The sequence below is a fragment of the Callospermophilus lateralis genome, chromosome 4 (genome assembly GCF_048772815.1).
Source record: "Callospermophilus lateralis isolate mCalLat2 chromosome 4, mCalLat2.hap1, whole genome shotgun sequence".
NCBI lineage: Eukaryota > Metazoa > Chordata > Mammalia > Rodentia > Sciuridae > Callospermophilus > Callospermophilus lateralis.
In genome coordinates, this window is record NC_135308.1 from 109625252 (window position 1) to 109651040 (window position 25789).

Genomic DNA, 25789 nt, shown 5'->3' on the forward strand with positions numbered 1-25789 from the left:
GCCCCAGAGACTGGCAATGGTAGAGGCAATGCTAGTCGTACTGTCAGCATTTTTTTCTTTTCTTTTCTTTTGGTACCAGGGATTGAACCCAAGGGCGCTTAATCACTGAGCCACATCCCCAGACCTTTATTATTTTTATTTTGAGACAGGCTCTCGCTAAGTTGTTTAGTGCCTCGCTGATATGCTGAGGCTGGCTTTCAACTTGTGATCCTCCTGCCTCAGCTTCCTGAGTTGTTGGGATTATAGGCCTGCGCCACCACACTCAGCACATTACCAGCATTCAAAGAACAGAGAAAAAGGCCGAGGCAAAGAGCACAGAGAACAACTCCGGAAGTATAGGGAGGGTAACAAATAAAGAAATGGAGAAAGAAAAAAAAATAGAGAAGGAGAAAGAAGTGCAATATTTCCATCAACAAAGACTAGAATGAAGGAAGGGAGGACAAGAAAAGCCTGAGTGTTATATATGAAGAGCAAACTGGTAGGAGGAGATAGGTGGTGTCAAAGAATGGCAGGGGTGAAAGAGACAAGATCTAAGAGACTGAAGGATGGAAAGGGTGTCTCAGTTACCAGACTTCCCAGGACTGTACACTTCCCATGCATCAAAGGGGAAGGAGACTGGAAGACCAGAGTCCTGGGCTGGCACAGGCAGGAGCTGGGTGGGGCAGAAGAGGGATCTCCACAGGGACCTAACAGCCTGTCCCTCTTTCTCTCCCTTCCCCCCAAGCCTGGGACAGAAGCAAAGGGAGGGGACATTTTCCAACCCTCTGCTATTTATAACTCCAATCCAGAAATGGAGCCAGGAGAAAAGATAGAAAATAATTTGGCAAAACCGGAACTTTCCAGGCTCCTACTTTCCCTTCCCACTCTCCTTTCTTACTCGATATTGGTCATATGTATATTCAACTGTCCATCTTTCCCTTCTCTCTCTGTTTTTTGTCTATCACAAATTCTATGTTTGCCCCTCCTCCTCTCTGTCACATTTGGAATCTTTCTCAGATTATTTCTCAATATCACTAATGTCTCTGCCCGTCAATAGCTCTCATATTCTTATGATTCTCTCCTTTCCTCAAAGCTCTAATACATAGCCTACCTACCACTTCTTTCCATGTTCCCTTTATCTCATTTGCTTCTTTGTTCAGAATCATACTTTTTTGTAGGAAAAAAAAACAGGTGGGCTCTCAGTCTGCTGTCCCTGGAACAATCCTTACTCCAGGTAAATTAAAATATGTTTGATGATTTGACCTTCTGTTTTTGTAATACTTCACCTGTAGACATCCTCTATAGTAAAGTAGTTTCACCTCTAAACAAGTGCTATGAAGGAAATACATGTGCTGACCAGTATTCTACTTTCATTATTCCCCAGATATGCCCTCTCCATCTGTTTTCTCAGAGCCCCTGACAATAGAGAGGAGCTGGTAAGAGAATGCAGAATAGCAAAATCAGGATAGAACCCAGGACTTCTAACTCCTTCCAACTCAGGCCATAAAACCTTTAGTGTCCCAGCCACCTTCCTCCCTGCACCTGCTGCTTCTGCCTGCCTCCATTTCCACTTCCCTGACTTCTGATAAATCTAAGGGTGAAATCAAATGCCAAGAATCTGCATCTGACCTCCTCTGCCCAAATATTTGAGAAGTCACCTCACATGCCACAGAAGGAAAAAGTAGAACAGAGATTGGCCACCCAAAATTAGCCTGTCTATAAATAGTGGGGCAAGGGAGTGCTGGTAACTCACAAGAACACTAGACCAGACTAGTAAATTTAGACAAGTAGATGTTCCCTAAAGCAGAATTGAGACCATAATGTTGAAATGGAGCATAATCAAGATACAGAACTCAATTCCATAAAGGAGATCCCTTATGTTCTCCTGCTATCCCTTTATAATGGACCCATCCTTCCATCTTTGTGACCTGGAAACTACTAATATGTTCTTCATCTATACAGTTTTGCCACTTGAAAATGTTATATGAGTGGAATTATGCAGGAATAATGCAGCATCAATACTTTGGGGGGTTGTTTTTTGTTGGTTTGGAGGGTTGGGGATTGAACCCAGGGTCTTACATCTTGTGCACAATAGACAGGTGCTCTATCACTGAGCTATTTAATTCAATTCTCAATACAATATTATGCTCCACTCCAACATTCTGGTCTCAATACTGCTTTAGGGGAAATCTATTCATCTACTTGGGGTTGAGCTGATTCTATACATGCAATAAAACTGCAGAGTGCCACATACACACAAATGAATGCATGTGTGAATGGTGAAAATTGAATAAGGCTGTGGGCTACTTAACAATTCTGTACCAATGTCAAATTCCTGGTTTTAATATTGCACTACCAGTTATATATGATGTCACCATTGGGGGAAACTGAATAAAGGGACCTCATGCACTATTTTTTGCAACTTCCTCTGAGTTTAAAATTATTTCAAAATAATTTCAAAATTCTTTAAAAATTGAGAAATGTCCAGACCCAGCAAAGACTTTGGCCTTTGTCTGAGTGAGGAAAATAAGGATTTCTCCATTCCCTCCCCCCTTCCTTTGTTCCCTTCCATCTGGGATCCCTATATTTCAGCTCCCCAGACCACAATTTTCCAGTTTATCTCTAGCTTACAAACACTTCCAGAACACACACTCCAGAGTTAACTTCTCCCTCCTTCTCATTTGGCAACAAAGACTTGAAGCATAGGTCCCAGGGTCAGGCTTTCCCTCCTCAAAATACACAGCATGAAGACTTTCTCACCCCACCCACCTCTCCAGCACTGGAATCCTCCTGCCTGCCTCTAAATGCTGGCTGTAGCCAAAGCTTGGACTCTGGGAGTGGCTGTGAGAGAAAGAACATAAATGTGATTGAGAGGAGTCTATGGGGAAATGGCTTGACCGTTCTGGTCTTTGAGGGTCTAAGAAATACTCTTGCATCTTGGGTAGAGGACGGGAAGGTCACTTCCCACAGGGAGCTATTTAGACCATCTTGAGGGCCCCTTTTCTTTTGAGCCCTGGCTTCAAGCCAACATTTGGAACTTGGCCACACCACCAACAGCCCCCTCACTTGAAGCTCAGCCAGATTTCCCAGTATGCAAAGCCTTCTCCACTTCCTCCAGGGCCTCTCTCAGTCCTCACCTAACCCCTAACAACTCAGCAACTTCCAGCCCTAGTGCTTTCCCAGTCAATCAGTTTGGAGCTTGCTAATTAAAACTAATTCTAAGCCGGATGCAGTGGAAAACACCTGTAATTCCAGCAGCACCAGAGGCTGAGGCAGGAGGATCGCAAGTTCAAAGCCAGCCTCTGCAACTTAGTGAAGCCCTAAGCAACTCAGTGAGACCCTGTGTCTAAATAAATTACAAAAAGGGGTGGCAATGTGGCTCAGTGGTTGAGTGCTCCTGAGTTTAATTCTTGGTACAAAAAAAAAAAAAAACTAATTCTAAGAGTTATCTCAAAGGAATAGGGAAATTAGTGGAAACATGACCATGGAGTTGCATTCATTCCATCTAAGGGAAAAGAATCTGGGTACGAGATTGTTGGGAGAGGTAGGCAGAAAGGAGACTTCAGATTTCAAGACTCAGTCTCTGGATATACATGCAACTTGTTTTCATCTCTACCACAGGAAGGTGGATCAGAACTTCACCCACAACAGAAACTGATGTTAGACAGTGAACAACAAGGACCTGGGAAAAGAAAATATGGAGGATTACCCTGGAGAGATCAGACGGGGTCACCAGATAAAGATACCCCATGTCCATCGTCCAACTCTAGGGCAAAGGAACAGCCAGTGTATCAGGAGAGGTAGCCAGGGCTAATGACTGCAGAATCTATGCTGTCTCTACCCTAATTGTGAAAATGTTGGGAGGTATGCCAAGAGGGGTGAGGGTAAGAGAAGATGAGCCTGACACTCTCCCTGAGTCAGCCTAATCTTTTCACAGACTTATCCCTGAAGCCCCCAACACTAACCCCCTTCACCCTGTGTTTCACTTGTACCATGTCACCATCTCTGGTACCCCTGCCAACCCATGTCCTTCCCTCCCAAGTCCCCCAACTTGGAATGAAACACCAGGCACCTTCCAACCTGCCTCTATTTTGCTTGCTCACTGCAGTTGGAAGCAGGAGCCAGAGAGGGGGGAGGACTGGGCCACGCTGCCCTGTGATGCTCTCATTCTTCCCGCTTCTATTGATCAGCCCTTCTCTGGAGAAGAGCCTCTTCCCAAAAACTCCACCCTTACCAGGATTCCCTTCAGCTCATGCCCAGCAAGCTAGAGGGGCATGATGACCAGACGGGGAGCTTCCTTGAGAAGTGCATCTGAGTCTCTCCTTCTGGGATCTCTCCCATTAATATGCTGTATAGAGTGGTCACACTCAGGCTGTGGAGTCAGAGCCTGAAGGGTATCCTAGCCCTACACTGATGAGCTTCATTACTTAGATACTCCATACCTCAGATTTTCCCTTCACAAACTATAGATGATAATAATACTTCACAGGTTTGTTCCAGGGATTAAATAAATTAAAACATGTAAAGTGTTTAATCTCTTGTAAATACTCAAGAAATGTTGGGGAAATGTTCCTAGTATATAGATGAGCACACAGACACTTACATACAAAGTATCCAGCACTTTTACTTAGATCTTTTTTGAGGGGGGTGGGCAGTAGTGCTGGAGATGGAACCCAGGGCCTCCCACATTCCAGGCAAACTCTACCATTGAGCTACACCCCAACTGCTATTTAAAATTTGTATTTTGGCACTTAATGTTCTGCGTTATGTGGCCACTTAACCATTTCATATGCTTCTCCTCACTTATAATTTGATGGTTGCACATCTTTCAGGATTTAGGGTATTATTCTGGATATAGCTGAATTGACCAAACAATCAGTAATTTTTAACTCTTATTCAGAAAACTCATAAGAATGTTTTATTCTAACTCAACCAGTACTCATTTATCCTCCCCTGATAGTAGATATAATGAAATAAGTTTAATTATGCCACTGAATCATAAAATGTGTTCATGTCAAAATTGGAAAGTCTTAGATGTGGTTTAGCCCAGTGATTCTAAACACTGAGTGCACATTAGAATCACACATCCTTATATAAAATACTAATGTCTGGGCTTCACCTCTTGAGAATCTATTTAATAAACTTGAGATCAAGGAATTTTTTAAAGCTCCCACATGGACCTCGATAGTAGTACACATCTATAACCCCATTTACTCTGAAGGCTGGGACAGAAGAATCACCAAGTTTGAGGCGAGCCTCGGCAACTTAGCGAGACCCTTTTTTTTTCTTTTCTTTTCTTTCTTTCTTTCTTTTTCTTTTTTCTTTTTTTCTTAAGAAGCTGAGATGTGGTGGAGAGTCCCTGGGTTCAATACCCAGTATCCAAAAATAAATAATTGAAAGTTCTCCCATGTGATTCTAGTGTTTAATCAGGGTTGAGAATCACTGATTTAATACAATCCCCCTATTTTACTAAAAAGAAAACTAAAATCCAGAGTGGGTAAGCAAACTGCCCAAAGTCACTCAGCATGTTAAGATGCACCAAGAGCTGGATGCCAGTACTTAGGAGACTGAGGCAGTAGAATGGCGAACCGAGACTAGCCTGGGCAACAAAGCGAGACCCCCCCCCCATCTCTAAACAAAGTTTCTTTTATTATTAAAGAAAGGGAAAAAAGAAGAAGATATATCAATAGTCATTGTAGCAACAGCAATATACCGATGATGTTTATAATTTTTCTTGTTGGCGTTAATCCTGGAAACATTCTTCTACAGTTCAGAGAGGCGTTGTATAATTTACCTTTTACTTTGGCCACAGCACTTCGCATTCCCTGACCACAAAAGGACAGAGATGGAATTGCACATTCACCACACAGAGTCCGCCAAGTTAGCAAACCTCCTTAGAAGGCCTCTTGAAGGGCATAAAATGCTTCTCTATAATGAGAATTGAGGGACCTCGGCAGCGTGGTGAGAAGAGAAAGGGCTGGAAGAGACGAAAGCGTTCTCTTCTAGAGAGAGGGAGTTGGGAATCAACTGAGAACTGTTCAGTACTGCCAGGAGGTAGGGCGAGGGAACGAAAAGAATTTCAATGAGCCGAGGGAGCCTCGGCCGCCCCAACAACCGAACCGTGATGGACAGCCTGGCAACGCCTGAGAGCCAAGGGAGATGTTAAAAACTGGCTCCGCAATATGGGCACTAAAGAAAACTCCTTCCAACACTCACCAGAGTGAGCGCCCAATAAAGAAAAGGGTTCACCGACCGTGCCAATCCTCTAGGGTTGAAATCGTTAAGGTCCTCTTTCCTAACCAACCATCCTACGTCTCTAAAAGAGGGCGGTTCCCGACCTCACGTGACGTTGTGGTCACGTGACCCGGCCCCGCAGGAACCGAGGTGCATTCCAGCTCCGACAGCAGGAGGGGGGCCGGCGTGCCCAACCCCTAGCCCCGTCACGACCATGCTGTCCCGCCTGCTCAAAGAACACCAGGCCAAGCAGAATGAGCGCAAGGAGCTGCAGGGTGAGCCGAATCTCCTGTCGGCCTTTTCCTCCCCGGCCGCGGCCTAGCTTCTACCGGAGGCCTAGACCTCAAGTAACAGCCCAGATCCAGGAAGGCTGACGGGCAGCGGGGGTGGAGGAGAGAGAATAGGGGGCGGCTTTTTTGGAATTTCGTTCCGGGACCCACAGTCTCCGGGCTCCGGTCCTTTTGGCAACTCTCCAGTCCCCTAGGCAACTCCCCCAATCCCGCCTAGGCGTCATCCTAACCCCGCCCCTTGCTCAGGGGCGCCTTGCCATTGGTCCGGGGGGTCCTCTCATGGAAGTGGGAAGGGACTGTCCTGGAGAGAGGAGTGTGTCAGGGACCTCCCAGAGACTGGATTCTAGGAGGCCCGAAACCACCCAGAAGGAGATGAGGCACTGCTTTTCCTGAATCTAGGCTGGGAATCCTGGAGTTACAGATCCTTTAGCCAAGTCAGTGGAGAAAGAAGGCCTGGGAGTCAGGAGTCCTGGGCGCTGGAACTGACTGGTTGGCATCCCTGAGCGCTTCCCTTCCCCTCTCAGGGTATCATTTTCTCATCTCTAAAATTAAATGAGATTGCTTTATGTTTTGCAAGATCCTTTTCGGCTAGGGCATTCCCAGATTAGTTGGATGTTTGGGGAACTAGCAGTATAGTAATGGGTGGGTGAGGAACTCTTGGCACCACCCTCAAAAACCATGTCTCCAATCCCTTTTCCCCCCACACCCAGAGAAGAGGAGGCGCGAGGCTATCACTGCAGCGACCTGCCTGACAGAAGCTTTGGTGGATCACCTCAATGTGGGGTATGAACCTCTTCCTATGAACACCGGCTCCCTCCCCCACCCTCCCCAAGTCAGACACTAACAAGGTGTCTGACCCTTAGGCTGTTTTAAAGGGTTGGGATGTCCCATTTGTTCCCCTATCCTACCCTGACCTCCTAGTTCAACTTTGTGGAGAGAGGTTGGAGTCAGCTCTGACCACTAACACGGTGTGAGGGAGGAGCAGCTGCCGTGGTTGGAGAAGCAGCCAGATTTCCCCCTCCTCACATTAACTTGCCTGGCACTTAACAACGTGATGCCATCTGCCCACATCCCTTTGCCCTTCCAAGTCCAGCTGTCACTTCTGTGGGAGAGAGAACACTCTCCTTCACCACAGCTTACCACCCTCTCCTTCTTCACCTCCCACCCTCTGGCAAGCCTGAGCAACAGCTGGCAGGAAAGGGATGGCACAGCTGGTAGGGGTGAAGGTGGAACCTATGCCAGGAGCTAGGGCAGAGCCAGGCTGTCTCTTAGCCTCCTTCTGAGCCTCCAGAGATGACCCCCTACCCCAGCCTTAAATGAGAATGCCAATAATTGCCAAAGACTTGGGAAGGAACAAAGAACATTGTCTCCTGACCCTGAGTGACCCAGAAGAGTTCAGAGGTTTTGATTTGATCCTCTGTTGGAAGAAAGGAGGCAGTGTGGTGCCTTCCACCCTAGGGCAAGTGAAAGAGCTTGGTTGTGAATCCAGAGACTGAATCATCCTAGGGAGTCATGCAGGAGCTGGGGTCATCTTCATTACTCATCTGTGGGGAGATGAGGGAAAAGGAAGGCTGTAGCTGTGGTTGGGACCTCTAATTTCCCTTCCCTCCAGGCAGCTCTCTTCACTCAGTGCTGTTTCCCAAAGAGGAGGGGCAGGTTTTTGTCTCTTCTCCCTCCCACATTGGCGCCTCCTGGGCTGTGCTGTGCCACCATTTGTGCAGTTGGCCCAGGCTTTTCTCTCTTCTCTTTTCTAGAAGCCACCCCACGTTCAGCTTGGAGGGCAGCTAAGCCAAAGCCAGATTAGAAAGGGTTTTGTGTTGCTGCCCACGGCTCCTCTTATTCCCCAGAAAGAAAAACAAAGACTCAGTTTATCTCAGCCCTTGTCAGGTGTCCTGCCCACTCTCGTGACCCCCCCCATCCCTTGTCTCCTTCAGCCCCCACACATTCCAGTGGGTGGGGGCACCGGATGTGGATTCTCCTGGCTGACCTAGAGCTTTGGGTGGGGGGGGGGGGGTGAAAGATTAATTGGCCAATAAGGAAGGGTGAATAATCATTGCAGGGGAGGGGGAAGCAAAAAAACATTGTTAGAGGATTGGGGACACCAACCCAGTAATAGCAATGGTAACTGCTGCCAGTTAACCTTGGTTGAGGAGAAGAGAAAATGATTGCCTGGAGAAGAAGAGAGGCAGTGTGTGTGTTTTCTTTCATCTGTGTGGGCGAAAGAAGAGTTAGAGGAGAGATCCAAGAAGAAACCCCTTGATATTCTCTCCTGACCCAGGGTTTCTGGAGAGAGGGGGTTGCTCTCCCACCCCACCCCAGATTCAGAGAGGGGCCCTATTCTCTTCCCAACTTCTTGCACAGATCCCTGGACTTCCAGTCATTGCCAGATGTGTCCCTGCTGTAAGATTTTCCCAGCATCACCATACCCTCATTTCCCTCAGGGATGTCCCCCCAGGTTAACCCTCCCTTTCCCCCACCCAGCTGCAGGAACTCCTTTGGGGAATAGGAGATGATATGTTTCTAGTCAGCTCCCAAAACTTGGCTCTCCTGGGAATCCTGGGAGTGGAGTAAAGAGCTGGCTTCATTTGCATGTACTGGTTGTCATTTGCATCACATATATGAAGAGCCAAAATCTTAAGATTTTCCCAGCCCTAACTCCTAACTGGCCTCCCAACTACAGTGGAATATTAGTTCTGGAGACCACCCCCCACAAGTTGGATGAGCTAATCTCCTCCCTCCTCCAACCCTTAGTGTGGCCCAGGCCTACATGAACCAAAGAAAGCTGGACCATGAGGTGAAGACCCTTCAGGTCCAGGCTGCCCAATTTGCCAAGCAGACAGGCCAGTGGATCGGGATGGTGGAGAACTTCAACCAAGCACTAAAGGTGGGCCACACTCCCCATGTCACAACCCTATCAGAACCCTCAGTAGCTGCCTCCAGTCTGATTACCTCAGACCTTGGATTAAGGAGGAAGTGGGTATTGTCCCAGGTACTTCGTCTATGATTACAGTGTCAGAGAAGCTAGAGAAAGAATTAAAAGCAGGGGCTGGGTGGTAGAAGTAGCTCATTAGTAGAGGACCAATCCCTAAACTAACAAAAAAGAAAGAAAGAAAGAAAGAAAAAGTGCTCAGCGGGGCACAGTGGCACATGCCTATAATCCCAGCAGCTCTGAGGCAGGAGGATGGAGAGTTCAAAGACAATTTCAGCAACTTAGTGAGGCCCTAAGCAACTCAGCAAGACCCTGTCTCTAACTAATATATAAAAATGGGGTTCAAACCTTGGTACCTAAAAGAAAAAGTACTCAGAACATCCCCAGTTCTGTGAAGTACACCTGTAGTCCCAGCTACTCAAAAGGGTTGAGGCAGGAAGACCTTTTGGGTTAGCAGAGGGTGGGAAGGCCAATCTGGACAAAAAAGAAAGAAAAGAGGAGCTGGGGATGTGGCTCAAGCGGTAGTGCGCTGGCCTGGCATGCATGCAGCCCAGGTTCAATCCTCAGCACCACATACAAAGATGTTGTGTCTGCCGAAAACTAAAAAATAAATATTATTAAAAAAAAAAAAAGAAAAAAGAAAAGAGCTAGGTACAGTGACAGACTCCTGTAATCCCAGCAACATGGGAGGCTGAGGCAAAAGGATCATAAGTTCTAGGCCAGCTTCAACAACTTAGTGAGACCGTGTCTCAAGATTTAAAGTTCTTTTAAAAGGGCTGGGGATATAACTCAGTGGTAGAGCGTCCCTGGGTTCAATCTACTACCAAAAAAAGAAAAAAGAAATACAATCCATTAGTCCATTAGTAGATCCAAGTAAAGACCTTTCCAGATGAATAAAAAATGTTCCCACAATGGGAAACACTCTATCCACCCTACCCATCCTGATTCCTGGATTCCATCCCTCCTGTCATCCTTCCCAGGAAATAGGGGATGTAGAGAACTGGGCTCGGAGCATCGAACTGGATATGCGCACAATTGCCACTGCACTGGAATATGTCTACAAAGGACAGCTACAGTCTGCCCCCTCCTAGCCCCTCTATCCGACCCCTCATGCCTCACCCACAGAGGCAGGAGGGAGACTGACAGGTAACCAATGAATAAAACTAAAGTGTCCATTTCTATGTGGTGTGTGTCAAGGAACTACTAGCTTCAGTGTGAGGATGGAAGTAGAGGATTCAGAGGTTTCCCTGAGGGAGAGGGGCCTTTCTGATAGAGGGTGGAACTAGCTTCATCTTTACAATCCCATACAAGTACCTTTTGGGTTAGCAGAGGGTGGGAAGTTTTCCACACCTCTGGAGAGAAGGTCCTGGTGATTCCTGCCCCATGCTTCCTAGTTCCAAACTTCAGGTTCCTGCAGAGGAGAAATAAGACAAGGAGCAGTCCTATTTCCCAGCTCTGGCTTTCTGCCTTTCCACGTGCTCGTGGCCTCTCCCAGGCTGGCACTAAGCAGTATCATGAGTCTGGACCAGGTGAGAGATTAATTCTTGGGGGCACTTCAGGACAGAGAAGGGAGAGGAATGACAATTTCAGGGCCACCAACAGAGAGGAGAAGCTGCCATCCTTGACAGCTTCCTCTTCCTGGGAGACCATGGCATAAATGATCAGGAACCCAGGCTGAGAAAGACAGCCCAGGAGGTGGCCTGGGCAAATCTGGCTTCTGCCAAACCCTAGCTTCAGTCAGATAGGCTCCAGCCTCCCTAGCTCCTCCTCCTCAGCCCTCCCCTTTCTCATCACACTTACACTTAACACTCCTGACGCCCAAGTCCACCCACTCTGGACTTTGGGCTTAGCTGCTGCTAGTGTGGGAGACTGGGAAGACCGAAAGCAAAGTCTCTTAAACAGAAACAAAGGGAGCAGCTTCACACGTTGTAATATCTACCAGCTTTCCCCAGAGTAGGTAAGTGGGACAGTGGGAGTTGTGGGTGCTACAGGAAGACTGGATATGCTTCCTCACACATTATCTCTGATCCTCCACAATTCTGAGTGGGCCTGGTGGGTGGTAACCCAGCTTGCTAGATGAGAAAATAGGTTCAGAGATGCAGAAAGATACCTACCATTACACAGCAAGTTTGGGGCCATCATGACTGAAATGCAGGGCTCTTAGCCCTATATGTGGTTGTATAAATAAGGCTCAGATTACACTTAAAGATTTCCAGTGCCCCTGGTTTAGTAGGAGAAAAGATGTGAGAACAAACAAGATCCCTCTGTTCCCATGGGGTAGGTCTGCACACAGAACCTAGCTCTTCTTTTTAGTTAGCCACAAATATAGGGTCTGCCCACATCTTTGTTTTGCACAATAAGCCATACTTGGCCAATTATCTGCCAATCAGATAATTTCTCAATCTGCTCAGACCAGACACTTTAGCTAAGGAGAATGTTAGAGGCCCAGGTTTTGGGGCCAAAATAAAGAACAAGCCTTCCTGCCCAGCTTGGGCTGCCACCTGCAGGTCATTTGGGTCCAGCCATGTGGCTACTTCTGTTGCTGGGTGCCTTGTTCTGGGCAGTGCTGTGGTTTCTGAGGGACCGGCAAAGCCTGCCTGCCAGCGATGCCTTCGTCTTCATCACCGGCTGTGACTCAGGCTTCGGGCGCCTTCTGGCACTACGACTGGACCAGAGGGGCTTCCGAGTCTTGGCCAGCTGCCTGACCCCCTCTGGAGCAGAGAACCTACAGCAGATGGCCTCCTCCCGCCTCCACACCACCCTGCTGGATGTCACTGATCCCCAAAGTGTCCAGCGGGTAGCCAAATGGGTGGAGACACATGTTAGGGAAGCAGGTGAGTATGGTAGAGCCACCAGGAACATGGTATGGGGTGTTCCTGGTCCCCACAATAACCCCCAGAGTCCCTTGCAAGAGCTGTGGGAAGCTAGAGGGACCAGTGGGGAGGAGCAGTGTTCAGATCCTCCCATGAAGGAGAGGACATGGAAGTGTCTCATTCCCCCCCAGCACACACACACAAAACCCATCTCGTCTCCCCACAGGGCTTTTTGGTCTGGTGAATAATGCTGGTGTGGCTGGTATCATCGGACCCACACCATGGCTGCCATGGGATGATTTCCATCGGGTGCTGAATGTGAACACTCTGGGTCCTATCGGGGTCACCCTTGCCCTATTGCCGCTGCTACAGCGGGCCCGAGGCCGGGTGATCAACATCACCAGTGTCCTGGGTCGCCTGGCAGCCAATGGCGGGGGCTACTGTGTCTCCAAGTTTGGCCTGGAGGCCTTCTCTGACAGCCTGAGGTGAGGGGTGCAGAGCTCTGGGCTCCAAGCCAAGGGGCAGCCCACTCAACATTCATGTTAGTGCCTGTTTGGCATTGATCCACAGAGATGATTAGGACAACACCATGGAAGGTTGACAAGGAGACAGGTTAGGGCTGGACTTCATAGGTTCATAACCCAGCTTGTTTGTAAGCTTTATGACCTTAGGTAGGTTACTATCTTTATCCAGTCTTTCCTCACCTGTTAAATCAGGATAAGAAGACCTGCCTCATGGACATTGGGAATGAAATGAGGTACATGGAAGAACCCAACATAGTAAATGTTCAAAAAAAAACCCTGCTATCATCAGGAGTAAAGAAGGAAAACTACTAACAGCTATTTGAGTGAGCAAGTAGCTTTACATTACATTTTCTCATTTAATCCTCCCAACAGTCCTATAAAGGTAGATATTAATACAAAGCTCGTTAGTGGAAGTACTGGGATCTCCATCCCCAGGTCTGCTTGCCTCTGGAGCTTGGTCATTATATTCTTCAACCCTTCATCTTTAAACAATAATGTTCAAAAGCTCCATGGAAGCACAAAGGAGTCTTGATAAGGATAGCAGGGCCTGAATTTAAAGCAGAAGCCCAAGTTGTACAAGCTGAGCCCACCTTTTAAGAAAGCTTGCCCTTACCACCATCACTCAGCAGATCATTTTTGTCCTTGTCCCTTAGTCTTTAATTTTTTTAAAAAAAATAATTTTTAGTTATATGTGGGCACAATATCTTTATTTTGTTTATTTATTTTTATGTAGTGCTGAGGATCAAACCCAGTATTTCACATATGCAAAGCAAGCGCTCTTGGTCTTTAATTTTCTAATTGGCATCATGTAACACATACTTTTTACTTAGATCTGTACATCTGGGCAAGGGCAGTGGGATATATCACCACTCTCCCCATTAGATTACATGTCCAAGTAATCCCATGTTTTGGGAGCTAGGGAATGGAGTTTCTTTAGATCAAGATTGGCAAGCAGCCTTTCTCAGGCCAAATCTTGCCAATATGGTTTTTGCATTTTTAAAGAGTTACTTTGTAAATGGTTATATAACTACCTAGTAATATCATTAACTTTGTTTCTTGGCCTGCAGCACCCAAAATATTTGCTATCAGGCCTTTTAATAAAGTTTTCTGGCCCTTGCTCTAAATTATAGATAGGAAAAAATACCTCCCTCTGGGTAGGGGCATAACTTAGTGATAACACACTGGACTAGCATACACAATCTCCTGGGTTTGACTTCCATCGTACACAATACCTCCCTTCCATTACCCCACTTGCCCCTTGTCCCAGAACAGCAGGGATCTCTCTTTTTACCAGGACTCATATTCCTAGCCTGTGATAACTGTCCATCTTAGATTCCCCACCTATGTTCCTGAAAGTATCCTCCCTATAGAGCAAGAACCCAGAAACCTCTCTACCCACACTCCAGGCGGGATGTGGCTTCTTTTGGGGTACGAGTCTCCATCGTGGAGCCTGGCTTCTTCCGAACCCCTGTGACCAGCCTGGAGAATTTGGAGAACACCCTGCAGGCCTGCTGGGCGCGACTACCTCCAGCCACACAGGCTCACTATGGGGAGGCCTTCCTTACCAAGTGTGAGTAGCTGGGCACATACAGGGGGAAATGAAGAGAAATGAGAGGGCCAGTAAAGCCAGACCCTCATCAGCTGGGAGGAGGAGGTGGGCAAGCTTATAAATGGAAGGCCCCAGGAAAGTGTCCAGGCCAGTTAGAACCTGCCCACTCCCCAAAATGGAGAAGGAACTTAAGAGTCATCTCTACTGGGCAACAAGCCCAAGGATCTAGAAAATAGGACCTAAGATGGGATGGAGTCAGGAAAGGATGCTAACTGCAACCATTCACGGGGCTGCAGACCTGAAAGTGCAGCGGCGCATCATGAACCTGATCTGTGACCCGGACCTAACCAAGGTGAGCAGATGTGTGGAGCATGCCCTGACTGCTTGTCACCCCCGAACCCGCTACAGCCCAGGCTGGGACGCCAAGCTGCTCTGGCTGCCTGCTTCCTACCTGCCAGCCAGCCTGGTGGATGCTGTGCTTGCCTGGGTCCTTCCCAAGCCCTCCCAGTCAGTCTACTGAATCTACCCTTCCAGGAACAGATTGTTTTTCAAGGGCAAGGACTTGTATTTCGGTCCCCACCCTGGCACTTCCTGGTGCCTGGTACAAAATAGACAATAAATGTATATTGTTAAAAAAATAAAAAAATAAAAAAACAGTAGGTGGGCAAAATGAATGTGTCCAGTGGGAGACTGACCCCTTAAGGGCTAATTACCCTAAGCTGTTTTACTGCCCAAAGTCTCGAGCCTGTTCAGTGCCTGCAAAACAGCTAACATCCACTGGGGGACATAAGGGAATTGCCTTGCAACTGTAAGTGATATTTGAAACTGCAGGGGGAAGGGTGACCACTAGAAGGCGTTTTTCTATATAAGAGTATTATCTATTTTTCCTCAGGGGAAGAGAAGGTGATGAAGAGGGTTCAGGGCCAGCTTGGGTGTTTTTCATGTAAGGCAGTACTCACTTAAATTCACCTACTGAGTGAAGAATGAGGGACACTGGCCATACAGGCCTCAAGCATCTTATCACCACTCTGAAACGGGCAAACTCCCCTTGAGGACTAGAGGGGGAAGGAGTTTGCTGGCCCTCAGAGGTGTACAGAAGACCAGAAAGATGTACATAGTGGATCTGGACTGGGCTCTACCAGGTAGGACCTTTGTGGAAAATCCCTTTGGCTTATACAAGAGATGGCTTCATGTATGTTCCAGTGCTAAGCCTGGGAGCACAAAAAAGGGAAGGCACTTGGCCACAACCTCCTCTAGATCCTCACTTCTCTCACCCCCAGTCCTACCCACACCTTTAGCAAAATCCTCCTTTCCCAAACACCCGCCAAATCAGGCCTGCCTTTCCCAGAGCTGCACACAGAGAAAGTTTCCAGAGGACAGGGAATATGGAAAATGAGAGAAAATGGATCAAGGATCACTCTACAACAAACTGAAACGATCTCTTTTTGGTTTGAAAAAATAATCCGTTTAATTGGAAAACCTGAAAGATTCTATTCCACTCCCCTAGAGGGGCTAAAGAAACCAGACGGGCCTACATTACTTCATATCCACTTCGGATACTCTTCACAAGGCAACAGGCAAAGACAATTCCTAGAACCTAGAAAGAAAGATGGAGAAGAGGGTAGAGAAGATTCAGAATGTCAAGCTATCTAGGACACACCCACAGGATCCCAAACACAACCAAAGCTCCCTACCCCACTAACCAGTACCTCTTGTTCAGCACCCTCCTCCCTATTTCCCCTGTCCCCACCCAAGAGGTCCCAGCCCCTGCCCAGGGCACCTCACCTCTACAAAAGCAATGCCCAGAGCTGCTGCAGCCACCAGCAGCACATTCTTCCTCAGCCAAATGCCAATCTTCTCCACACAGCCCTGCAGGGAGGCAGGCACACAAGGCAAAAGACCATCAGAAACTTCAAACACATTTTCATCGGCCCCTCTTGTCTCTTCTCTACCCCTCTGTCCTTTTCCCCACCCTTTGAATTCTCACAGCCCTCCCCATCCCTGACCATGTAAACTGTCCTACCTCCTAAACATCTCACAGATTTCCCAAGTCCCATACTATCTCAACCTTCCCCCAACCTGGGTATTGATTGCATGCAGGTCGAAATCAGTTCCACAGTGTGCAGTGACATTGATGCAGCAGGAGTCAGGGACTCGGTCCTTCCCCATACCGGGTATGTTCTCCCAATCTGTGTAGTTAGCAGCCCCACAGCAGTTAAACTGGAAGTAGAGAAATATGGGAGGAAATATGCTAAGTGAATCACCATCTTCAGTACAGAGACAAGAATCCCCTTCCCCCATTACTTCTGTTCCCAGCAGCCCCACTCACCTCTTCCTGCATCTTGTCCAGCAATGAAGCTGTACCATTGTTTTTCGGGTAATTTTGCATCTGCTGCTGGAAGTTCTTATTAAACTCTGTTTTGACCTTAGAATAGGAAATAGAGTTGTTGAGAGCAGAATTCAGGCCACTGAGTCCCAGAGCAGCACAAAGCAGGGGTCTCCCCTTATGCCCTGCTTACCTTGTCTTTAAACACATAGCCAGCAATGGCCACAGCCACCTCCACTAGCATGATAAGAGTCAGGAAGATGGCAAACTGCAAGAGCAAAGGAAGGGAGTCAAGTATGGAGTCTGGATGAGAAAGACCTGCTCTGGTCCAGCCAGTCCCTGGAAAACTTACAGAGGTCCCCAACTTACCCACCCTAGTTAGCCCTAACCATAGAAATTTTTTTGCCTTCTGGCACTCCCAGGCACCCATGCTGGTCCCACATCCCACTCACCGTCATCATAAGACAGTAGTTCTCCTTGCAGGCACCACAGCAGCCCACAAAGGCCACCAGGAAGAGGAAGGCACCCACTACAATGATGACCACAGGCAACAGAGTACCAGGAGTAGCACCGTGGGTTATGGTTTGATTCAGGACAAGCTGGACTGCTACACCCACAACGATCAATCCCACTGCACAGGCCTGAAGGGGAAGGCAAATGAGGGTTAGGCCAGAACCACAACAATACAGCAGTACAGGGACACAGACCAATCCAGGAGAGAGATTCTCACACCACCAGGGAACTTTGGATTGGGAACAAGGAGATACCCCACTCTTGACCCTGGGGATCTGTTCAAAGCACTTGGAGAAGGGGAAAGCCAGGCCTTCCTTTAAACAGCTCTTCAGCCAGGGGGTGACCAGAAGCAAAAAAGAGAAGTACACAGAAAGCCTTGACCCCAGGGCACACACATTCCTGACCTAAAAGTAGCACATTTTATGAGCCCCCAGGGCTCCTAGCCAGATTCTTTCTCAGATCTGCACCCTCACTACCCTCCAATAACTAAGGTCTTCAAGACAGGGAGGAGAAAGCAGGAAAAGGGGGCAAGGGTGGTGTGCCCCTCCCTGAACAAACAGTAGCCTCTCAGGCCAGGATCCCAGGAAGGAGTCCGGGGCAAGAACCAATTAGGGTGGGCAGAGCTCTTCCTCATCCCCAACCAACTGGTAGGGGAAAAGTGGGAAAAGGGAATGAAGAGGGATGAGCAGGGTGGGGAGTGGAGGAAAGCCTCGTGGTGATAGCATCAGGCCGTTGGCGGTTGCCCCACTGCCCCATATCACAAGTGGTTGGGTCACCAGACAGGAAGGGCCAGGAGAAGTGGGGGTGGGGGTGTTGCACATCCAGTTTGGCCATTCTCGGTCCAAACTAGCCTCAGGAGTCCCTGAAAGCTAGAGGAGGGAGTATCCGCTCCTCCTTCGGCCCTTTCCCCGGGCTTGCTTTCCACATCTGGTCTCCAGCTGCTTTCATTCTTGGTCCCTCAGCCCTCACCACTCCTGTGCCTGGGCTCCCTGCACCCCGCCAGCGCGCCCCCATCGCTCCCCTTCCCCACTCACGCAAAAGGCCAGCAGAAGAACGTAGAGCAAGAACTTGACACATTTCATTCCTCCTTCCATCGCCATGGCTGCTGGGCCTGGGGCCGAGGGAGGGCGAGTGGGGGGGGATTAGAACAGGCCGAGGGGGGCCAGGGCTTCCGGGCTCCCCGCCTGCCCTCAAGGCCTTCCCAGCCCGACCTCCATTCCCGGCCCCTCCCACCCGGAAACCCGCGGTCAGATCCACGTCTCCCAGCCCCCTCTGCTCCGCGGCCAGAGAGGTGTGGGGGCGCCAGCCCGGACCTCCCCCGCCGCCACCGGAGCCCGAGACAGACGTGAGGGCACCCACAGGGGCTCGAGCCTGACGCCGACCCTCTGCCCGCAGGAGTCAAACACCCACTGCCCGTCCAAACAGCTCCGCAGGACAGTCCTCGGCCCAACCCCGGCCCCCAACATCTTTCCGCCAGGTGCTGTCCTCCCCGCGAAAAAGTGCGGTCGATGTCCCCACCCCACCCTGCCCAGGCTTCTCGAACTTTGAAGCAAAGTTATTCGAGGGCCTCGGGAGAATCGTGGAGCTTGGGGCGGGTATTCGGAGGCTGAGACCAGCCCCTGGAAGAGGACACTCAGAGTGGTCTCCCCAACCCAGGCCCACGTCCGCCGTGGGTCCCGTGGCCTCACCTGGGCTCCCAGAGGCTGTGCGATCCTCTCCCGCCGCGACTCAGGGGCTCTCTAGCTGCGCCCCCCAGCTCCTGCCCCGCCTGCCGCGCGGCCCCGCCCCGGCTCCAGCCACAGCCCCCTCCCCCGCCGCCTCCCCGCCCGGTGGCCGCCAGCCTCCTCATGTGACGCGGGAACAGCTGCGGCCTGAGTCACCACGGTCAGCCAGGGGAGGGCCGAACCCCCCGCCCGGCCAGGGCCACGTGGCCACTAACCCAGAAGACAGTACCCACCCCCGCAAGGGGAAGGCACTCAGGGCAGCACTTCACCGCGCCCGGGGCCCTTGTGGAAGCAGGACGGAGCGCCGCCGGGTTCTCTTTGATTCTTGGAAGCAGAGGAGGCGGGTAAGAGCCAAAGGAAGGATGGACGACCCAGAGTTGCCCTCTAAGCGCCCAGACGGCAGAGCTGAGGCAAAGTGAAAAGGTGGTCTGCGAGAGGCTTCCTCATCCTTCATCGCCCAGAGCCCACCCGGATCCTCCTCGCGCTTTCTGTTTTAAGCTCCCGCCCCCATTCTCGGGTCTGCAGAAAGCTACGGGCTGCCTGGGATCGGGTGGGGCCAGAATAAACACTTCCAGAAAGTCCCTGGCCTCAGGTCCTGGGAGTCTCCCAACATTTCTAGCCTGCGTGGAGGGGCGGCGGGGAGGTTCATGTCCCCTTCTGTGAGCACAGTTTCTTCGTTTTCCAGGGCTCTTGAACTAAGAAATCGGGAGGAGGCCTTTATCCAGGACCATCCTACTCAATTATTATATGTCAAATGTCGGGTCCCTCCCTCTGGGGGGAAGATTGAGAGACTGTACTCCCCTGCTCCGGATCATACCGTTATATGAGGATGTGGGGGAAGATACTAGACAAGGGAGGTTTGTATCTTTTGAATTTCCCCATCTCATTCTAGCAGACAGCCCTTCTCATCCCAGAAGGCAAAGCTAGGTGTGACTGTAAGGCGAGGGTGGGTTCCAGCTGCCTCCCTGCCTGTGTGCCACTAGTGGTCCCTAGATAGCGCTAGTATGAACAGGCTAAAGGATATAAAGGGACAGACTTCATACTCCCAGTCTGGGCCCCTTCCCACACACACACACACACACTTAGGTTCTTAAGGTTCTGCCTCAAGAGCCACTTCCCTTAGTTTTGGGGGATGGGGTGCACAAAGAAGGAAACTATAAGAGCAAAGGGAAGGCATCCACCCTTGGCTGAGAACCAGTTACCAGGATCACACCCTTCCAGCAGATTATACCAATTCCATTGTGAACCTTGCTTCCCTTATCATGGCAGGCAGGCTGTGGAGGAGGAGTCAAGATGCCAAAGAAAGGAGTATTTATCAGGTTTTTTGTTTGAGGATTTTTTTGTTTGGTTGATTGGTTTGGTTTGGTTTGCTTGTTTGTTTTTTGACCTGCCACTAGATGCCAGGCATGTGCTAGGCATGGGGCAAAAAGGAGAGAAAGACAGCAGACCTGCCCTGTGCTTGGAGGCAGAATCAAGTTCTGTCCATCATGAAGAAAGGTAGAAGCCCCTGTTGCAGCTGGATGAGCTCAGAGGGACAGACAGGGAGTAGGAGAGGGAATTTCACAGAGATGGATGAAATAAAGAATAAATGGCAAGCTTTGAGTTCCAGAGACAAGGAGAGGGTCAACTGTAAAAAATAATTTTTTGTGTGGGAGCAGGGGTGAACCCAGGGGTGCTTGCTTTATCATTGAGCTATATCCCCAGTGCTTTTCATTTTATTTTGATGCAGGTTCTCAATAAGTTGCCCAGGGTGAGCTGGAAGTTTAGATCCTCCTGCGTCAGCCTCCCAAGTCTCTAGAATTAAAGGTGTGTGCCACTACACATGGAGAAAAGGATGAATTTTAAAAGTATATGGCAGGGGATGAATAAATAAATGAGTTGCAATCTTTAAAAAAGTTATATGACAGGTTGGGTTGGAGTTGGCTGGCTCCAAAGGCTCACAAAGGATGAGGGAAAGATGGATGGGAAGATGGTCTGAAGATCAAGGTTGACTGACCTGAGGTACATGGTGCATAATAAGCAAGTACAGTGCTTGGTCCTTTATTGAATCTTTTTTTTAAAATATATTTTTTAGTTGTAGATGGACATAATATCTTTATTTATTTTTATATGGTGCTGAGGATCGAACCCAGTACCTCACACATACAAGGCAAGTGCTCTACCACTGAGCCACAACCCCAGCCCCCTTTACTGAATCTTTGTCCAAACAATCAGCTGCAAAACACATTTTAGAACAGTTCAGGGAACGTGAATATGGTATGAGAATTAAACATGACAAAATTATTTTGTTAGGTTAGGAGTGTAGCTCACTTGTAAAGAACTTGCCTATTGTGCACAAGGTCATGGGTTCAATCCCCAGCACTGAAAAAATGTTGTTTTGTTTGTTTGTTTGTTTGTTTTTGTTATTTTTTTTTAATTTTGTTAGCTATGATAGTGATAGTTAGGGAAATTACTCTTTCTTTAAAGATGCACACTAAAGGGGCTGGGGTTATGGCTCAATCGTAGTGTGCTTGCCTAGTGTGTGTATGTATGTATGTGTGTGTGTGTGTGTGTGTGTGTGTGTGTATATATATATATATATATATATATATATATATAAAGATGCACACTAAAATATAAATGGTGAAATGTCTCGTCTGTAATTTACTTTGGAATACTTCACAAAACAATAGATAAAGCAGAAAGATGGTGGTCTAGGTAATTTGGACTATTGGGGTATTGAAGGCTATGTTGGGTATGTTCTTTGAACTTTTTTTTTTTTAAACTATAGTACTGGGGACTGAACCCATGGCGCGTTAAATTATGTTGGGTATGTTCTAAAGGCAATGGGCAAGGTAAAAGCTTTTGAGAAGGTGACAACATCCTGGCATTGATCCCAATGTGGGACCAGGCCCACATTGAAATGAGAAGAAATGAATGTCATATGGCCTGAAAAACAACTGAGACATTTCAGCACAGTCCACAGGAGAGAGGATGAGACCCATTACAAGAAAAGAAGAGGTAGCCACCCAAGGCAGGAAGCACACAAAGGGCATCCAGGTAGAGACATCCTGCCAGGACTTGGGGATGTGAAAATCAGGAGAGGGGTAAGAATTACTATTAAAGTTAAATATTAACCAGGCAGGGTAGCACAAGATTGTAATCCCAGTGGCTCAGGAGGCTAAGGCAGGAGGATCACAAGTTCGAGGCCAGCCTCAACAGTCTCACTTAGTGAGACCCTGCCTCAAAAAAAAAAAATTAAGACTAGGGATATAACTCAGTGGTAAAGTACCTCTGGGTTCAATCCCTTGCCTAAAAGAAAAAGGGCTAAGGAGGTAGCTCAGTAGTAAAGTGCCCATGGGTACTAAAAAAAAAAAAAAAAAAGGGGATATCTAAATCCATGGATGGAAACCAGGTGCAGAGACACACTTGTAGTCCCAGCTACCTGAAAGGTTGAGGTAGGATTGCTTAAATTCAGACATTCAGGGACAGCCTGGACAACATAGCAAAACCCTGTTAATTAATTATGTTAGTTAATTAATTATGGGCAGGGGTTATAGCAGTGGTAGAGCGCTTGCCTCACATGTGTGAGGTACAGGGTTTGATCCTCAGCACCACAAAAAAATAAATAAATAAAGATATTGTATCCATCTACAACTTAAAAAAACAAATGTTAATTAGTTAACTAACCCATGGTGGTGAGGCCCAAAGCAAGGGAAAAAAAGAAAAACCTCAGGGAGCCTTTATGTTTAAGAAACAGGGGTGGCTGGGGTTGTGGCTCAGCGGTAGAGCACTCACCTAGCACGTGCGAGGCCCTGGGTTCAATCCTCAACACCACATAAAAATAAATAAATAAAATAAAGGTATTGTGCCTAGTGTGGTGGCACACTCCTGAAATCCCAGCAGCTCAGGAGGCAGAGACAGGAGGATCTCGAGTTCACAAAGCCAGTCTCAGCAAAAGCAAGGCGCAAAGCAACTCAGTGAGATACAAAATAGGGCTGGGGTTGTGGCTCAGTGGCCAAGTACCCCTGGATTCAATCCCTGGTACCACCCCCCAAAAAAATAAAATAAAGATATTGTGTCCAACTACAACTATATATATTATACTTTTTTTTTTTTTAAGAAAGAAAGAAACAGGTGTGGTGGCCTATACCTGTAATTCCAGTACCTAGGGAGGCTGAGGCAGGAGAATTGCAAGTCAAAGGCCAGCCTAAGCAATTTAGTGAGACTGTGTCTCAAAATAAAAAAATTTAAAGGGCTGGGAATGGAGCTAAGTAATAGAGCACCCCTGGTTCAATCCTCAGTACCAAAAAGAAAAGAAAAAGATACATGAGGATGGGGTAAAGGGACTGAAAGGGAAAGAGCTTTGTAGAGCTGGACCTCTGAACTATGCCAGGCACTGTGCTGAACTCCAACATCTGTTCACTCAGGGTTTAATCCTCACAACAACCCTGGAAGAACAGTATTATTTTTTCCTAGGTTGTTTTGGTTTATTTTGGTACCAGAGAATGAATGCAGGGGCATTTAACCACAGCCCTTTTATTTTTTATTTTGAGGCAAGTTCTCACTGAGTTACTTAGGGCCTTGCTAATTTGCTAAGGCTGGCTTTGAACTTGAGATCCTCCTGCCTCAGCCTCCCAAGTTGCTGGGATTAACAGGTACACACCACCACACCTAGCTGTTTTTTGTTGTTGTTTTTTTTTTTTTATTTAGAAATAAAGAAACTGAGGCTTGGAAACATGGTATAACATACCCATAATCCAAGGTAGTGAAAGTCAGTCTTAGGATTTCAACCCAGATCTCTGCAGTTCCCAAAGCCTATACTTTTTTCTCTTTCTCCAGGAGGCCAAGAGAAAAGAGAACAAGACAGGAAGTGGAAAACAGGGCCTGAAGTACTGAATAGTGTAGGGAGGTCAACTTGGGTGACAAGCAAGAGAAGGTCATTTAGTGGGATGGTCTCCAGAGCAATGTCAAGAGTACGTGCTGGGGCCAGGAGTAAAAGGAGGAAGTGGAGACATCCAGGTGAGTAGGGGAAGAGTAAGGTGAAGGTCAAGAGCCCTCCTAGAGAACACCTGGGGAGAGATAGAGGCAAACTATGGCAAATGCACAGTGGTGGCAGCAACTTGGTAAAGCAGTGACAGGCCAGGGAGACCCCCAGAGAACAAGCCTATGTGGGATTAGAAGGGGAAAGTAAGAATAGTCCATTCTAGGCTGGGGGTGTAGCTCAGGGTAGAGCACTGGCCTAGCACGTGTGAGCCTTGCCTAGACCAGGGTTCAATCCTCAGCACCACTTAAATGAATAAGTAAGTAAGTAAAGTATTGTGCCATCTTCAATTAAAATATATATATATATTTTAAAATAGCCCATTCTGAGACAGAGAGTAAAATGGTGGTAGCCATGTGCAGGGGTGAGGGGCATGGAGAGTTAGTGTTTAATAGGTTCAGAGTTTTAGTTAGGGAAGGTGAAAAAGTTCTGAAGATGGATGGTGGTGATGACTGTACAACAGTATGAATATACACAACATGAATGTACTCTAAAAGATAGTTAAAATGGTAATTTTTATGTTATATGTATTTTACCATGATAATAATAATAATAAAAGAACAATCCACTCCTACATCCTGGAAAGTCAACATAGAGCCCTGTGTATCTGCTGGGCTGCAGGGCAGAGAGGCCTCTGAGTGGAGAAGGGGCTGACCTCAGACCTGGCCCTTCACATCATATCCTTCAGAGCCTCCAGTACCTACTCCAGGTGTGCATCCAGATACACCACCAAATCACTCTGGTTGACCCGGACTGCTGCCCCTTGGGGGCCTGGCACTGGCTGGTGGTAGGTAAGTTGGTGCAGGAACCTTCATCCCTCGCCACTAAGCAAATCCAATCTACCCTACAACTTCACCAATGCATCTACCCAGGGCTAGTTGGAAATAGTCAAGAGTTTGGGTCTGAATTAGGGGCCTGAGATTTAAGGCAAGAGATCCGAGCTTTGGATAAGGAGGGAGGCATTGGTACGTAATGACAATTTCCAGATTCCAAGCTTAGATCACAACAAGGTACAGATCTGCAGGTCCTACTAGTAGAAAGACCCAGAGTCTGACAGATACCCTTGCAGCCTGGAGGGGAAGATATCCTGGGATGGCTCTCCAGTGACATCACCACCAAGGTACTGGTTGCTAGAGTCTGGGGAATAGCCTGGAGTCTCTAATCACTGTGGGTGGTCAGTTCTGACTGTTCCCCCACTGTCTAGGGAGGCCATGTGCTTCATGATGGCAGGACTAGATTACTGTCCTACCCAGGAAAACACACTGCCGAAGTCCCTTTATGTTCTCACTGCAAGGAAAGTGAGGCTCAGAGAGATGAAACCACTCCTCAGCAACAACCTGCAGATAAGGACCAGGATCTTGAGATACCTTCTCCAATACTAGGTCCATTACACCTACACAGAACACTCCTGAGGTAGAAAAACATTGGTATGAGACCGGATTCTGCCAACTCATGGAGAGGGGTGGTGACCTTGGGTAAACTCTTGCATTCTTGCCCCCAGTTGAATAGGAGGAAAACAGTCCTTCCCCATCTCATAAGATAGTTCTGAGGATCACAGAAAAAAAATGAATATTGATTTTATTACCTGAAAAAATGATAAAGCAAGCCAGTGCGGTAGCACATACCTGTAATGCCAGCCACTCAGGAGGCTAAGACAGGAGAATTGCAAGCGTGAGGTCAGCCTAAGCAGCACAGTGTGACCCTGTCTCAACTCAAAAATAAAACAGGGCTGGGCACAATGGTGCATGCCTGTAATCCCAGCTACTTGGGAGACTCAGGCAGAAGGATCACAAGTTCAGGGTCAGCCTGGACAATTTAGTAAGACCCTAATCAAAAATAAAAGGGGCTGTGGAGATGGCTCAGTGGTAGAGCCCCCTCACGTTCA

At 48.0% G+C, this 25789-nt stretch overlaps 3 protein-coding genes across 3 annotated transcripts; 2 read left to right on the top strand and 1 right to left on the bottom strand.

Annotated features, from left to right (window-relative positions):
- The first annotated feature begins 6315 nt into the window (after nucleotides 1–6315).
- Bloc1s1 (biogenesis of lysosomal organelles complex 1 subunit 1) lies at nucleotides 6316–10613 on the top strand. Its single transcript, XM_076853006.1, has 4 exons — nucleotides 6316–6488; nucleotides 7214–7286; nucleotides 9255–9387; nucleotides 10413–10613. Exons 1-4 carry the CDS (start codon nucleotides 6428–6430, stop codon nucleotides 10521–10523), a joined length of 378 nt encoding a protein of 125 aa, XP_076709121.1. The 5' UTR covers nucleotides 6316–6427; the 3' UTR covers nucleotides 10524–10613.
- A 1343-nt stretch (nucleotides 10614–11956) lies between these two features.
- Rdh5 (retinol dehydrogenase 5) lies at nucleotides 11957–14838 on the top strand. Its single transcript, XM_076853007.1, has 4 exons — nucleotides 11957–12266; nucleotides 12472–12730; nucleotides 14176–14339; nucleotides 14615–14838. The coding sequence occupies exons 1-4, from the start codon at nucleotides 11957–11959 to the stop codon at nucleotides 14836–14838; spliced, it is 957 nt and encodes a 318-aa protein (XP_076709122.1).
- A 922-nt stretch (nucleotides 14839–15760) lies between these two features.
- Cd63 (CD63 molecule) lies at nucleotides 15761–18936 on the bottom strand. Its single transcript, XM_076853008.1, has 8 exons — nucleotides 18846–18936; nucleotides 18192–18268; nucleotides 17097–17285; nucleotides 16838–16912; nucleotides 16648–16743; nucleotides 16398–16538; nucleotides 16104–16187; nucleotides 15761–15915 (listed from the first exon to the last, which is right to left on the bottom strand). The coding sequence occupies exons 2-8, from the start codon at nucleotides 18255–18257 to the stop codon at nucleotides 15850–15852; spliced, it is 717 nt and encodes a 238-aa protein (XP_076709123.1). The 5' UTR covers nucleotides 18258–18268; nucleotides 18846–18936; the 3' UTR covers nucleotides 15761–15849.
- Nucleotides 18937–25789: the final 6853 nt, after the last annotated feature.